Source organism: Haliaeetus leucocephalus, unplaced genomic scaffold, assembly GCF_000737465.1.
Source record: "Haliaeetus leucocephalus isolate CR32 unplaced genomic scaffold, Haliaeetus_leucocephalus-4.0 Scaffold450, whole genome shotgun sequence".
NCBI lineage: Eukaryota > Metazoa > Chordata > Aves > Accipitriformes > Accipitridae > Haliaeetus > Haliaeetus leucocephalus.
Genome location: NW_010972886.1, coordinates 12,234,407 through 12,249,422, shown reverse-complemented (window position 1 = coordinate 12,249,422; position 15,016 = coordinate 12,234,407). Strand labels below are relative to the sequence as shown.

At 36.7% G+C, this 15,016-nt stretch overlaps 1 protein-coding gene across 2 annotated transcripts in view; it reads right to left on the bottom strand.

Moving 5' to 3' along the window:
• The window catches only part of TASP1 (taspase, threonine aspartase, 1), an 89,886-nt gene that overhangs the window by 52,898 nt on the left and 21,972 nt on the right, over positions 1 to 15,016 (bottom strand). For both annotated transcript variants that reach the window (XM_010574796.1, XM_010574798.1), the window contains 2 exons: positions 12,841 to 12,920; positions 1,088 to 1,194 (listed from right to left, as the gene is read on the bottom strand). In XM_010574796.1, the coding sequence (XP_010573098.1) occupies positions 1,088 to 1,194; positions 12,841 to 12,920 (187 nt within the window). The remainder of the gene's footprint in view (positions 1 to 1,087; positions 1,195 to 12,840; positions 12,921 to 15,016) is intronic.

Genomic DNA, 15,016 nt, shown 5'->3' with positions numbered 1-15,016 from the left:
ATGACTCTGGAGCCCTTGAAATTTCAAATTGCAGGTCGGTAAGCTCATGCATTGGCATATGTTTCAAGCATTGACTTGCCCCTTATTACACGAACATCAATACTGTACAGAGACCCCTCCTCCCTCAGTTAGGTTTTAACACTGTAGTTTCACAAGGGGGGTACGTGAAGTCCTGTAAACAGGAAAAGTTCCAAAACGAATAACTAACTTTTCCCCCCCCTCTACCCTTACTTTATTTACAGGTCTTACACCTCCTTGAAAATACAAAAATTAGCACCTTGCTAGGGAAAACTTCTTATCTAAGAACACAGACAAAAAATGTCTAATTTATCACTGGTTTGCATTTGCACAGACTACAGAGAATAAACTTTTTCGCAAATTCTCTGGGATTTATATGTTATTCATATCAACATATGCAAGTACATAAGGCAGTGGTCAGTCAGCTTACCAAAGCAAAGAGAAAAGGCCAATCTGAAAGCCCACAGGCCCCAAATAAAGCATAAGCATTTAAATTAATGAGCTCTACTTTGATATTCAACAGTAAACACAAATACTGTGGTTGACATTCTCAAATGGTAACAAAGGCTCTAAATTCAAACTAAAAGTGAGGAGAACAGCGGGAATCCTGCTAGTTTTGTAGTAAAAGTAATATGGGCCAGGTCAATGCTAGATGCATGCACAGATGCACATGTTTACCTACCTGATATTTCAAATTTCACCAATTCCAGCTCCATAATGCAGTGCGCTCAGGAAACATTAAAAAGTGGGAAACAGTGACAGAGATCCCAAGCTAAAGAAAACGTTTCAGTAAATATCTGTCTGTGTTTACATTTGTCATATTTCCAGTGCAAAATGAGCAAAATATTTTCCATAGCACAAATAAGATACAAAGTGACAGGCTGGTTTTCAAATAGCAAGGCAGAAAGTTTTAATTGCACTAAGTTATCATTGCATCATCTAAACATTAGGATGGTCAAGGAGAAGTGGCCTCTGATGCTACATTAGTCTCATCATATATGACATGAAATTTATTAGAAATCAGCTGTAAGTTTAGGATGACACAACAAAATTTTAACCAAGAACTAACCTTTTCATTTGATTGTCGTCTTTTCTTTAGTTGAATGAGATCTGTTTCCACCTTTTCGGCCAACTCCAGCTTCCTCTTGTTCCTCTTAAAAGCTGCTAAGCTAAACCCTACAAAAAGAGTTCAAAAGCATTTAACTAAGTAAAATTTACTTAATTTAAACAAACATTGATAAATTGATGTTTTGGAAGTCTCATCCCCCACATTTTTACTGATGCAAAAAGCATCAATAAAAAAGTCAACAATTAAGTTTCAGTACAAGATGTTTACATCTTTTCCTAAGTGAAAAAGTTCTACTACTGTTCTGCAACAGTGATGGGTAAAATATCTAGTAGAAACAAGTCACTGAACACATATGGAAGCTATGTTGGTCTAAATATCTCTCTGTTTGGCAAAGCAGCAGCACTGCACAGAAGAGAACGGAATAAGTGGCTTGTGTTAAAATTATTGTTTTTGACTGCTGACAAGTAAATAGATACCATGTGAGCTCATTCTGATATCCATAAAATTAGGCTACTATTTTATTACCTTAATTGCATATCTGTATGTTTACCCATATATTTAAAGCCACACAATAGTCTAGCAATACTTTTATGTTCCATAATCCAACACAGTCTAAAGACCACCTAGGTCTTGAAAAGACAAACATGTATTTTCCACATCTAAGTCCCACATTCAGAAAGGAAGTGTTCTCTAAAGCGGACTAAAAAAAAAAAAGTTATGCTTAAGAGACCAAAATGACATGTTCCCATTTTAGAAGTTTCAGTTCATGAAAAAATTGCAGATATTGACATAGTTAGTTTAAATTAGTTTTGACTTAATATTACCCACAGATTGTTTTAACATCCTCTTTGAAATGTAGAGAAAAGAGGAGGGGGGAAAATGTCTTTTGTCACTTGTTTAGTCATGCAAAATCAAGCTATTAGGAGGGCAGAAGTATACACAGGTAAGTCAAATTCAACGGAAGTTAAAAAGCACAGGTTTCCCATTTAATCTTAGAACTTAAACCTTAAAAAATATAATTTTAAATTAAATTCTCAATACAGCTATATCACCATTATTCAGATGGCTGGAACAGCTGCAAGTACAGTCTATGAATAAAATCAATATTGCAGAGCCAACAGAACACAAAGCTTTCATTTACAATTCTCAAAGTACACAGACGGTCAGCACTTTACTTCTTTGAAACCTTCCCCATGCAGGTGCCAAAATCACCTAGTGAACTCTCCTTTAAACCTGTTTTCAAGTACGTAAAACTGCACCTTAAACTACCACAGTTATTCAAGTATATAACCTAAAAGTAACAAGAAAGCTGCCATTTCTCTCCAAAAACCTAATGAATACAAGTTTCTTAAAACGGTAAACACATATTAATCTGCCATCGCCAAGAAAAGAACTCTTTCTACCACACAGAGCTGATTAATGCAGCTACTTTGGACAACACATTTCTATGTTTGAAATGAGGTGCAAGAGGTAAAAAAAAAAAACCACTTGATAAGAGGGAACAGGCAAAGAATCATTCAAGTCTAGTACTAATTGGGGGTGGGGAGGAACAAACAAAAAACCTCACACAGATGAAAAGTTTGTTAAACAGAAGCGCCCCAAAATAAACCAAGCCAGCACATTGTTTTTAACAGAATTTTTAAACAGGAGAACTTGTAAGTTGACATGACTTCAATAAATATAGCTAATACCTATGGGCAGAGCCACAATATGGATGAGTAGGAATGGTGCTTGGCCTTAGTACTCATCAAAAGTAAGTATTACACAAAGTATTACACAGGGATAAATATGCCTAAGCCTCTTATCTACTGCTGCCATTGTCTCCCGCCAATTCAGAAAAAAAGGTATACCTACAGAAGCAAGACAAATACGACGGTGCAGGAGACCATATGTGAAAACCTGAACATGAGAAGTTCTCCTTGTAGTCCAGAATCTAATGCTAGTGGTGTCCTGAAACTTTCTGCAGTATTTGCATGTTCACCAGTTCATATATGTGCACAAAGATCACATCAAAACTAGAGAACACATGGGCTAGTTCCAAGCTGCCCTGTCAGCTACACAGAGTGCTGCTATACGGCCTCTCAGCATCATCACTCCAACTATACCTTGGTTGCTACTTATCCTGTCACTTTTTCCACAATGTATGAAATTTTCCAAGCTTAAGAGAGAGGTTTCATTTACTGAAATCCTTAGTCTCTAGCTAAGCAATTAAACAATTTTCAGATTTTACCTTGTGCTTTAAGATTCTATTTGTCTTTTCAAAACAAGTAAAAACCCAAAGATTTGCTTTGAAGGATCTAACTGTTCACAGTAACTTCTGATCTGCATTGGTAATTCAAAGCGGTATCAGTATGCTAAGAAATATAGGGTGGCAAACTGGTCATTATTAACAGAAGCATACATGTTACTAGGCAATAAGAAACACCAAGTATGAAACTAGGCTAGCAATGTACCACCTTGTCCATGTTTATGGAACAGATGACTACCCTACAAAGCAATGACTTTGGTTAACAAAAAACTGTACTTAGCCCTCAGGTGTCAGAAGTATTTTCAATCCCTGGGTACCCCAACTGCCTTTCAACTGTGTGCTGGGGTAAAGACTTGTCATGCATTTTCTCTCTATTGCTTTTCTTACTTTGCTAGTCTCATATGTGGGAGAAGTGGTGCAGTGCATGAAGGACTCTTTCACTGGATGATCAGATATCCAGAGCCCCAGGAGATACTGCGGCATGCTTTTTTTGCCTATCTTAGACCATATCAAACGGACAGATGAAGAAAGTTTTCTAGTAACATACAAAGATGTAGATTGGAAGGGATCTTGGGAGGTCATGTACTCCAACCTCCTAGGAAAAGGAAGTCCAATTCAAAAGGGCTGCATAGGAACTTTTCAAGTTTTGAATACCTTCAAGGATGGAGATTTCACAACTCCTCTGGGCCCCTGTTCCAGTATTTGATCAACCTCATGTTAAAAAAGAATTTTTTTTTTTAAGTTAATCAAAATCTCACATATTCTAATTTACGTTAGTCCTCTCTCATCCTATCCCTGTGCATCAGATACCACCATACCTAAGGAATATAATGCTAAAACGCACAAACACAGAACAGTCTAGGTCAAGGAAGCTACCATGTTTCCCTAGTAAAATACACAAACTTACCCAGCTTCCTTCATCACAATATCTACAAAACTTAATCATCAGCTCCTATTATGACAGATAGGGTAATACTTTTCACATAGAAAATTTCATACCATTACACTAGAGAGATATTAGAGAGGTGCCAGTCATGCTTCCATACTTCCAGATGACATGAATTTTTACCAGGAACAGCTGAAGGTCTTTTGTGAGGGGTGGGGAGGGGATTGTTTTGGGGAAGTCCTTTTTCAGAGGTGGAGGAGGGCAGGTTTTTTAATATCGTATCTCCTTTTCCAGAGTTACTTATATGAATTAATATATTAACTCAATCACTCTCAAGTTTTATTCAGTTTAGCATGAAATGTCATACCTTTCCATACTGTGAGGGAAAGAAAGTCTATTCAGACGTCCCCTAGAGTGGAAATTCTTGTGCTCAGGCTACATTCAACTTCAGAATAGTTTTTAGGATCAACTTTTGTCTGAAAGTTGAAGATTTTGTTTTAGCAAGGACTGATGAATAATTGCCTTTCATTATTTAGGGAAAATAATTATTATCAGTGATTATCAATTCCTCTTAGCAGGATAAAATAGCTAATACCTCCAAAGTGACCAAAGAATTGTGGAACAAAGGACCAGTTTGTAAAACAAAATGTAGCAATTTCTCTTTTTTCCTCTGACAGATTTATGCCCAACTTCAGATGATCAGTTAAAAACAGTGTCTTGAATCTCAGATTTTTTTTTTCCCAGAATAAGGGAATAAAGACTAATAGCGAGTGAAAGGCTGCCTGCCCTCTGTTTATTCCTGCCTTTGCAATGTTCTATCTATGTAAAACCACTATAAATGTCATTAAACTGGCTAGTACTCTGGTTGCTTTGTCTTGCTCTACTAGTGACAAAAGAAACAAGAAAACACAAGTGAGCTTCACACTAAACAAATGAAAGATGAAATTAAAACTTTTCTGAAAACATCCTGTAAGTTTGATCCTTGACAAAGAATATATTATAGGGTTTCAAGTTCAATGAAATGTTTTATGAACTAAAAAAAAAAAATCCAGGATTCAAGTGTGCTTGGTTAATGATGCATACACAACATGGAAAAATAACCCACTGAAAAATTATTTTGAAAATAAGCACTATACACAGAAAGAAAATGCCTACACACAGTTTAAGTTCATAATTCACATTCAATCTAAATCAAAACCTCAACTTCATGGTGCAAGATGCTGAGAAATTTTATTTGTCCTAATTGACAGTACAAAACCCACTCTCACCTTCTCCAACAAGACAGCATATTCCAAGCTTGAGAAGAGGAAAAGGACACAACAGTGTTGAAGACAGGCATGTTTTCCTAAAACAAATGCAATATAGCTACATCAGCCTGATGTTGCCTGGGCCAAGGAGAAAGGGAAGCAAGAGAGGCAGAGTTTATTGGCTGGGGAGGAAGCTAGAAAGGGAGGTGAGGGAGTAGATGGAATTCTAGTTTGAAAAATTCTTGGACCACAGCCCAGAGATATTGTTGCCAGAATCTATGGAAAGGTATTAGTACAACATCCTTCAATTTTCCTCAAGGATTTAAAAGTTCAGATGAAAATCAAATATGTGCTTTCAGATAAAAGTCCCTGCCAATTACTACCCTACACAGTAATAACATGTATGCCCAAACTCATTCTTAAAAGAATTGTGTCTCGGAAGCCACAGAGTACAACCAGCCATTCTGTTTTGCTTTCTCATTTATGTATATACTGTAATAAATAGTTACTTCAGAGCTGCTGGGAGAGAAATTAAAAAAAAAAAAAGAAGAAAAACCCCCACAGCTTCACAAAATGGTTGTCTGTTAGTGTTTAAATGCCATGCTCAGGCCTCATCCAGATTAAAGACATGTAACAACTGACAAGAGAAGCATGTCAGAACTACAATATTATTAAAAGCTCAGTATTTATCACATGTCCCTGCAATGCAGCACTGGGTGCCTCTTTAAGAACGAATAATCTTCAAGGACCTGAAAACATCTTCCCAGTCCTCCACATTCTCCCTTCAACCCCGCAAGGTACCAACAGGAGCTACCCATATGTACTCTGTACTTAAATGCACTGCATTTTGGGTCTACCTGTGCTAGACAGTGGAAGCACTGGGTAGAATACTTTGTCACAGCAGAGTTGTAGAAGTTGAGACAAGTGTAGGGGTTTGCTGTGGAGAAGGCTCAGTGGCTGAGCACAGAATAGGTGGCAGTAGCTCCTGCTCAACACCACTCGCCTGCATGAGAGGTTGGTATTAGTGGATGTGGTGTCAGAAAGTGTGCTTGATAATATGCTGTATTATCTATAAATGCAGAAGAAAAATCTCACAGGCACGTCTTGCTCAAAGGTAAGACTGTTATAGGTTTTCCCATTTTCAAAAGGTTCCAGTGTTACTGGGTACCCTGATGAGAAAGGACCACAAGACCTTCATTACATAATTCATTAGCACAAGATCTATCTCCTACATTATCATGGCTAGACAACAAATACAGCTTTTATACAGGCTTTTTACATCGTTACCACCACTTAACAGAAAGAGATGAGAAAGTAATTTTCAGCAAGCAGGTCAGTGGAAGAAAGAGAACATTGGTCTCTGAGTCAGTTCAGAAATGCCATCTGTGTGCCACTTGTTTGCCATAAAACTTTCACATCGTTTACTCGTTTCTTGTACTAATCCTGTTGGCACTCTGGCAGTCTGATCATTCCCGTAACTCCTTTTACCATTATACTATGTACAAGTAAAAATTTAACCAAAAATCTTGAAAGTTCTATTACATAAGGATGCAGTCGCTAAGTAAATGAAATACAACTGTATTCCCCATTCTACACAGTTCTTCAGAACTTTTTGTAGTCTCCTTTCACAGCCCATTAGAAATGATCCAGAGAACAGAGGTAAAAGAAAAATTATTAGAGAGAAAGTTGTAATTGTCCTATTCATGGAGTCTGAAACTACTGAATTGTACATACAGAACAGAATGCAAGACTGAGGCACTTTTTTTTTTTTAATAATAGTAAATTTGATACATATCTACTTGTTAGTTCTAGCTCTGTGTACTTTAAATAGGCCTGTAGCTGACAGGCTGTTAATTATAATACACCAACATTTCTTGCCCAAAGTTAATACAAAATGTTTTAGTAAAAAGTCCATGTTTCCTTAAAATTCCCATGCTTTTACAAGCCACATCTATTCCCTTACATATTTTGAGGCTAGGTTGAAAATTCAAAAAATATTTAAGTGAACAATTAAGTTTTCAAACAGAAGTAACAAATACAAACTCCTAGCACCACTAAATCACAAATCAAGTTCATGATAATACTCAAACCTTCTTATTTACAGTGGTGGAACAGCAAGCTGGGAGCACCAACACAAACTCCAATGTTTCTATTACAGGCATAACAAATTATTATACAACAAAACATTATGCAACCTATGAGTGTTCAGCAATCCTTGTTTAAAAGCAAACTGTAAACTGAAGATACTAAGAAAATTCTAAGAATATTTTTAAAACTTTGAAGTACAGACTGAGCTCTGACCAATCATATAGCACCCCCTGGCAGACATTTTTTATAGTCAACTGAAAGAACCAGAAAGAACTTTCTGCATTTTATCTTTCTATTCCATATTAAAAGAGAACGCAACTATTGGAGAGAAGCGAATTAAAAAGGAATATACTAGCAAATTAGTTAACCCACAGGAATTAAAATGATCCAGTGAATAATTCTGTTGAGCAGTTGCTAAAATAAATGGCACAAATAAAAACAGACAGATGAAAATAAATTTCATTTTAACAAAGCTATTTTAAATGACAAATTAACACCACTTATGCTTGTGTTGGGAGCAAAGACTACTAGTGCTACTTCCGACATTGCCATACTTTGACAGAGACAGCAACATGAACGAGAAAAAAAACCACGCACTTAGCATCAAAAGCATATAAACCGCCCCCCCCGCATCTTTCTCAGAGCACTACTATATAGATCTGTTCTTCATGACAAGAACTCAGGGTAAACTCTTGCTAGACATACCATTTCGTACTACTTCCTGGAAGAAATCTTTTTTCCATCAAGCAGCTTTTCCTGCTCCCTGGAAGATTTTCATTCAAATCATCCTCTGGGTACTTCAGCCCAACTTTTTTCCTGGCTAACTTATAGCCATTCTATTGGCTGCACTTAGCCGTTCAGATTTCAGAACTGCAAGTGAACCTACAATATTATGTTCAATTCCAGGGAGGATTTATGTCATGTCTGGCCTTAACCCCACCAGCACGTTTTTGTTTGGTTGGTTGGTTTTTTGTTTTGTTTGTTGTTGTTTTTTTATTGCCAATGAAACACATGCACTTATCAGAGCTCATTTACTTTGAATATTATGGAACAGAGGTAGTAATTTTTGCTGTTAAAAGACAAGCATCTCCTGAGAGATATCCCTCAGTCTCCTAAAATCAGATATGTATTCAGATTAACCAAGCTTCCTAATCAAATCCCCAAAACCTTTGAGTGTCTCTTCAGATCTCTTTCATTCTCACCCTAAAAACAAAGCAACAAAACATGGTCTAAGCCACTGCCCTGAACCACTGACCGAACCTTGTAGCACAGTTCCAGCAATATGGCCAATGTTTTTCTTAATGCAATAATAGTGGAGGACAGAGCTGGGGGTGAGGCGAGGTTTGGAGGAGAGAGGCAGGCTAGGTAGGCAACACTGGTGGGACAGGTAGACATACGGTGTCACTAGAAAGAAGACAATCTGCATGACACTTACCTAGAAAGGGCTCTCCCTCATTAAAGCAGCCAAATAGCCATAAGATAAAAGGAAATATCCTTGCATTCACAAAATTGGTTACAAAATAGAAAACAAAGGAGGAGTAAATAAATATCTTGCTACAAGTGGAATGCCAAATCAACCTACAGTAGCACCTACTCTGTTCAACAACATGATGTAATTTTACTGATGACACTAAGTTATTCAAGGTAATAAGAGAACCTGAGTGAATAAGGATTCTGAGTACTGACCTGACAATAAACCAGCAGATTTTATTCAGCAAGTCTCAAAATAATGAAAAAGGGGTAGTTCTTCACACAACCCATAGTTAAGTGGTGAAGCTAGAAATTAATATGGGCTCAAGAGGAAACAGCAATTTCATGGCAGAAAATGCCACTGATTACCTCCATGTATGCAGGAACCAGTCATGACTCAGGAATGTAGAGTCTGGGATAGCAAATGGGGTAGGGAAAGGGAAGTATGTATTTGCTCTGTTCTTATATTCTTCCTTAAGCATCATTTGTGGCTACTCTTGGATTCCAGTTATCAAGCTATGAGAATCCACTGCAGCTGCTTTTGTTCTTACATAATATAACTTACTGAAGTACTTACGGTCACTTCCACATTGATAGAGTTAGAGGTACAAGCTTGCTGCATTAGTAGTTACCTTCCTTCTCTTCCCCTTTGAAGACTTAACATTGTAAGCAATTGTAAGATGCTGTCTTAAACCGTGTTATCTTTGTCAAATCAACTACTTTGCATCTACTATAGGCTGAACTGAAAAAATTCAGATGAAAGTGGTTCAGTTACTAGTGCAGGCACAGATACTCGCAGTTGAAGCTGTACCTCAAATTTACATTGCCTATTTAGAGTAAAGTATACTTTTAACATTTATATAAGAGGTTGCATGATACAGTAAATTAGCATTTCTGAACTGTAATCACACTCTTAATACTCTGATCACACTTTCAAAGCAGTCTCTCTAGCACAGGATAACAAAGCTGTAGCATAAGCTAGTATTCGCTCTTGTATTGGCAGGAATTAAGCTCTAGTATAGGCAGGAATTAATAAATTCAGCTTTCTTGCAGACTGTAGGCAATACAGGCAGATCACATTTCACTTTTTTTTTTTCCTTAAAAACACCCACTCACTACACTGGAAAGCCACCAGATTTCTACAAATGGTAGAAATCCCATTTCCTCCCACACTTGGCAAACCAAAGACAACAAAGCAGGTGAGCCTTGACATAACCTTGATGTAGTTCAACAAGTAACATGGTTTAAAACATCATTTCAGTTTCGTGCTCAGATACTTTGATAGTTCTGAGAGAATTATGGAGTGTGACCACAAAGCTGATCGTGCAACTTTCTTTGTAACTGATCAGACGGAGAGCTCCATCCATGCAAAACCAACCACACAATCCCACAGCCTTACAGCATGTATAACATTACTCTTGCCATCTCAGGTCTGGGAAAAATGAGACAGAATAATGTGACTTCAAGAATATGTTCCATGTGCAGCACAGAGAAGCCAAAACATATGCACCTAGTTCTCCCTGCTAATACTTATTGCAAGTACATGTCTAAGGTTCGGGATAGGCGGCTGGGGGGGTATAATTAAGTTACTAAACGTATTTTCCTGATGTTTGGCAATTGCTTCATTCCTCATTTTACAAAGCTATTCAACAGTCATGTAATTTCAAGTTAATTTACCCCCAATTCTCCATGCAAGCTCTACCATAGAAATTGTAGCAAGCATAATGAAAAACTCTTCCATTTTTTGAAGTTTGTTACATTATTTTGTGCAATAGCTCGCTTCAAATGAGATCCTTTGTGGTTGCTTGGAAAAAACGTTCTCTTTAATTGTAATTTCTGAAGCACCTCTAACTTTCTTTCCCCTAGTAACACTGGAAAAAACAACTCTGGCTTTCTTACGTGTTACCTGTGAGACACCTTCCAGTTTCTTTTCAGCTATAAGAACCCCATGTTGTCACACATGGTGTTAATGGTTACCTTCCAGCCTCACTGACCAGAAATCTATGCATTAAAAGGCTAGCTTTGCTATGGACTGGTATGGAAATCAACATAATATCATTTTCTAAAACTGAGTTTTCAGGGTTTTGTTTCTTCTTTATTGCTGTTGTGGTTTTGTTTTGTTTTAAAGAAAAATCAGATATACCACCATTAATAATTATTCTGCAAAATTAAGTTTACTAAAATATTAGGAAAAATTACAACCTTTAAGTTGCTCAGGTAAACCAAACTAGCAGTGGTCATCCTTATTTTTAAGCCATAACGTGTAGATTTGCTCTGACCAGGGTACACTTTTGCTAGTAAGATATCATCTGGCAATTAACGTTACGATCTAATCATCTCTGTCACAACAAAAACACACTGGTACTAGAAACAACAGAAACTTTTGTGCATGCTAACAGAATTAGTCAAGAAACCTTCCTTCTGGAGTATATCCCACACATAAGTAGCAACCACTTTCTAAAAAACCAACCCACCCACACCCAAAACAAAAACCAAAACCAACAAAACAAAACAACCACAAAACAAAAACCAGCACAAAAAACCCCAAACTTTTACGTGTTTTTTTTCTAGAGTCACAGAAACAAAGGTGCTCTGCTTAACTGAGCCCAAAACTTGTTCTGGAATGCTGTTTTGGACAGCAGATGGATAGGGCAAAAGTTTCAGTCATGTGGAACTAGAAATCAAAACTTTCTGTTCAAAATGAAACGTATCATGAGTATGTGTGAAAATTGGCATGATCAAGAAAATGCTGCCACTGTTTCAGAGGTTACATTTAAGCACTGAGTATCAGCAACTTTGAACTGCAATTTCTGTTTATCTACATTTAGATCTAGACCCAATAAAAGCCTTAACGGGAGCCCTGGGTTTCTATCTCTGGTTTAGGGACTACTCGTATATTTTATGCAGTAATATCGTTTACTGTAAAACAAAGAAACGTTCTGTATGTTCTGTGTTCTCCTTCTTCTTCGGGTAATCATCTCTGATTTCTTTCCTGCACAACTCAACAGGAAGTGTAGGACATGCTCTCACCAATAACAAACTACAGACTAGTAATAACAGCACTTTCCAAAAGGGAGAGGGGGACTGAAGAAGAGAAGGAAGGGGAACCACATCCTCCTTTCCATGGGTGAGTGAACTAATTTTTAGCCTAGTTTATAGATGGTGTATCAATACAACATAATAACCTCTTTTATTTCAAGAAAAAAAGGTTTTGTAAGAGACCCAACTACTGCTAGTATACAGTATAATCCAAGTCCGTTTCTGGGTCGGGTTATTCCACTATATCAGATTAAGCAAAGCCTACCTAGCTAAAAAAAAAAAAAAAAAAAAAAACCCCACCCAGCTAAAAAAAAAAAAAAAAAGCAAATGAATTTGACAGCCTGTTTAAACCAGAGCAGTTCTGGACAAAGACTCAGAGATGGGTATAACTGCAGAATATGAGAGTCAAACTGGCACCTGCTGCATGGCTAGTTGGTGCTTTTGGGATTCAAGATGGACCACAACTGGAGACTTGCAGGACTGAGCTGTTAAAAAGCCTACATTTTGGTAAAGAAGTCTTTCACTGGATTTAATCCTAGAATAAGAAATTCACTTGAATTAGATGTTGCTAAAATGCAGCTGAAGTAATAGTTTATAATTTTTTCTATTCAGATACTTAATAGAAAATTAGTATACTTAAACCACCCTTATATACCATAATACCATAAGCTAGTTGAATGTTAAGAACAGTGAAGTAATGTACACCTCAAAGTATGAGGCGCTGTTTAAAATTACTCTGTCCTGTTCTTCCTACTGACACCACCAGTTTACTCACTTGTAGCCATGATACCTGGAGGACATGCTGGTATCCCGTGATCAACTGCCCATCTGTAAGCTCCTTCACCAACTAAAAAGCTAGGAGACACAGAAGAGGGAGTTTAAACAAAACCATATAACAAATCCCCCTTTTCTTGCAATTATTTTTTTCTATTTGGTTTGGTCATTTTAAAATTGTAAGCTGTCTACACTTCATAGAAATGTCAGCTACAATTACATTTGGCAACCTTATGTAGTTTCATTAAAAGACTACGCAGCTCTGACATTAAGTTCAGTATTGGATAAAAACAAGTGCTATTATATTTGAAATTAATTATCCAATAGCACCAGCTTTTAGTTGCAGCTAAAAGAGGAGAAAGCCATGTAGAGTCTTGCTCTCTGTAACAACTTAGTAAGATCCTGAAGACCAACATGGGATGAATGACGTGAGAATGGTAAGCTATTTCCAGTAAAGTCAGCCAATGCCACAGGAATATCAAGAAGTATTTCAAGAAGTACAACACAAGCTAAAAATAAGCCTTACTTAGAAGGATGATGATCTATCTCATGGAGTTTCATCAAGCATTTACAAATGAGACTAGTTTACTGAATTCTTAATATACTTGTAAAAAAACCCCAACAATCTGAGAAGTTGTTTTCTAGTTGGTACTGAACACTTTACAGTAGTGAAACAGTACACACTGCTGTGACAATGAATGACAGCAAAAATTATACATGGACATGTGACTTTCAGGGATAGAAAAAAAAACCAAGCCACAATTATCTATAGTGTTTCCCCTTAAAGAAATTAATATGATTCCCTGAAAAGGGGAATGTAGTAGCTGGAAATCATACATTTCAGAAAGCTGCTGTGCAACAGTACCGACAACAGCAGCACAATAAAGGGCAACTATTTCCAATCTTAACTTCATATCCCACTTTCAAAATAAGAATGACACAACTGCCTAATGGACACAAGAAGTAAAGACTGAGGATTTACAGCAATTTCAAAAAGTGTTACCAAATTTAATTAATACCAAATTTATGAATATAAGGCTAAAAAAGTTATTTCAGCTACAAAGTAGTCCCTGAGGCCACATAGTACTATAATTTCTGAGAACGTTACTGATATAGCAAATTTGTTGTCATTAATGCTGTTGGATGTTTTGACAGTGCTGTATCTGACACCTGCAATTTTCAGTATGTATTTTGAGGTGGTTTTGTATTTTGAGATGGTACTTTCTATCTTCTCTATGACTTAACTAATACAAGAGGTGTGTCTATTCTTTCTTTACAGAATTCTCAAAAAAAAAGTTTATCTAGATGAGAATTTGAATGTTAAATACATATCTCTTACCATCATTAGTGCAGCTCCAGATAAATATCGTTCATGTTGCAAGATACTGTAGAGTAAGTTACTGGGTACTTTGGGAAAAGTCAAGCATTTCCTATTAGGTAAGCTAGTGCTCAAGAAACAACCTGTCACTTTTATTAACATAAGAGAGAAATGCAAACTGTAGCCAAACCTAATTAAGTAGTATTCTCCATTGACTAAAAGAAGGTTTTGGTCTTTAAAAGAAAAGTTTTCTATCAACAATACATTCTCAGGAAATGAATAAGCACTTCCTGTTCAATAAAACAATTTACACAGAGAGGAAGAGTAGGTGGAGAAAGTCTCAAGCTCAAATATTACGAGTTTTACATATGGTAACTTGAACAGCACAGATCAGTCAGAAACACTGCACTTACAAGCAATCTCACAATTGCCTTTTTAATACTTAAAAACACAGAAACAGTCACTAGGGTTTATGAAGACTGCAAAAAAAGCACCCAAGAACGTCTCTAAACTTAAGTGATGTGACTTTTACTTTGCTCACACTTGCATCCCTAATTCCCAGATTCCTCTCCCTCCTATAAAATGGGCACAAAGTATTTTGCAGTTCTGGTCCCAAAGAATAGTTAGATTAGTTGAAGCAGACATTTAATTGAGGCCCCATAAAACCAGAGAGATCATCCACCTTTTTTGAACTTTTCAGTTCGGATTTCTTGAAAGGACAGTGTAATCACAGAAAAGTTAAAATAAACACTATAAAAAAAAGACAGTGTAATCATAGAAAAGTTAAAACGAACAGTATAAAAAAAAATAATCAGGATCTCAGTGCTTTGCTGTCTGTGCTACATATACTGTATCTCCT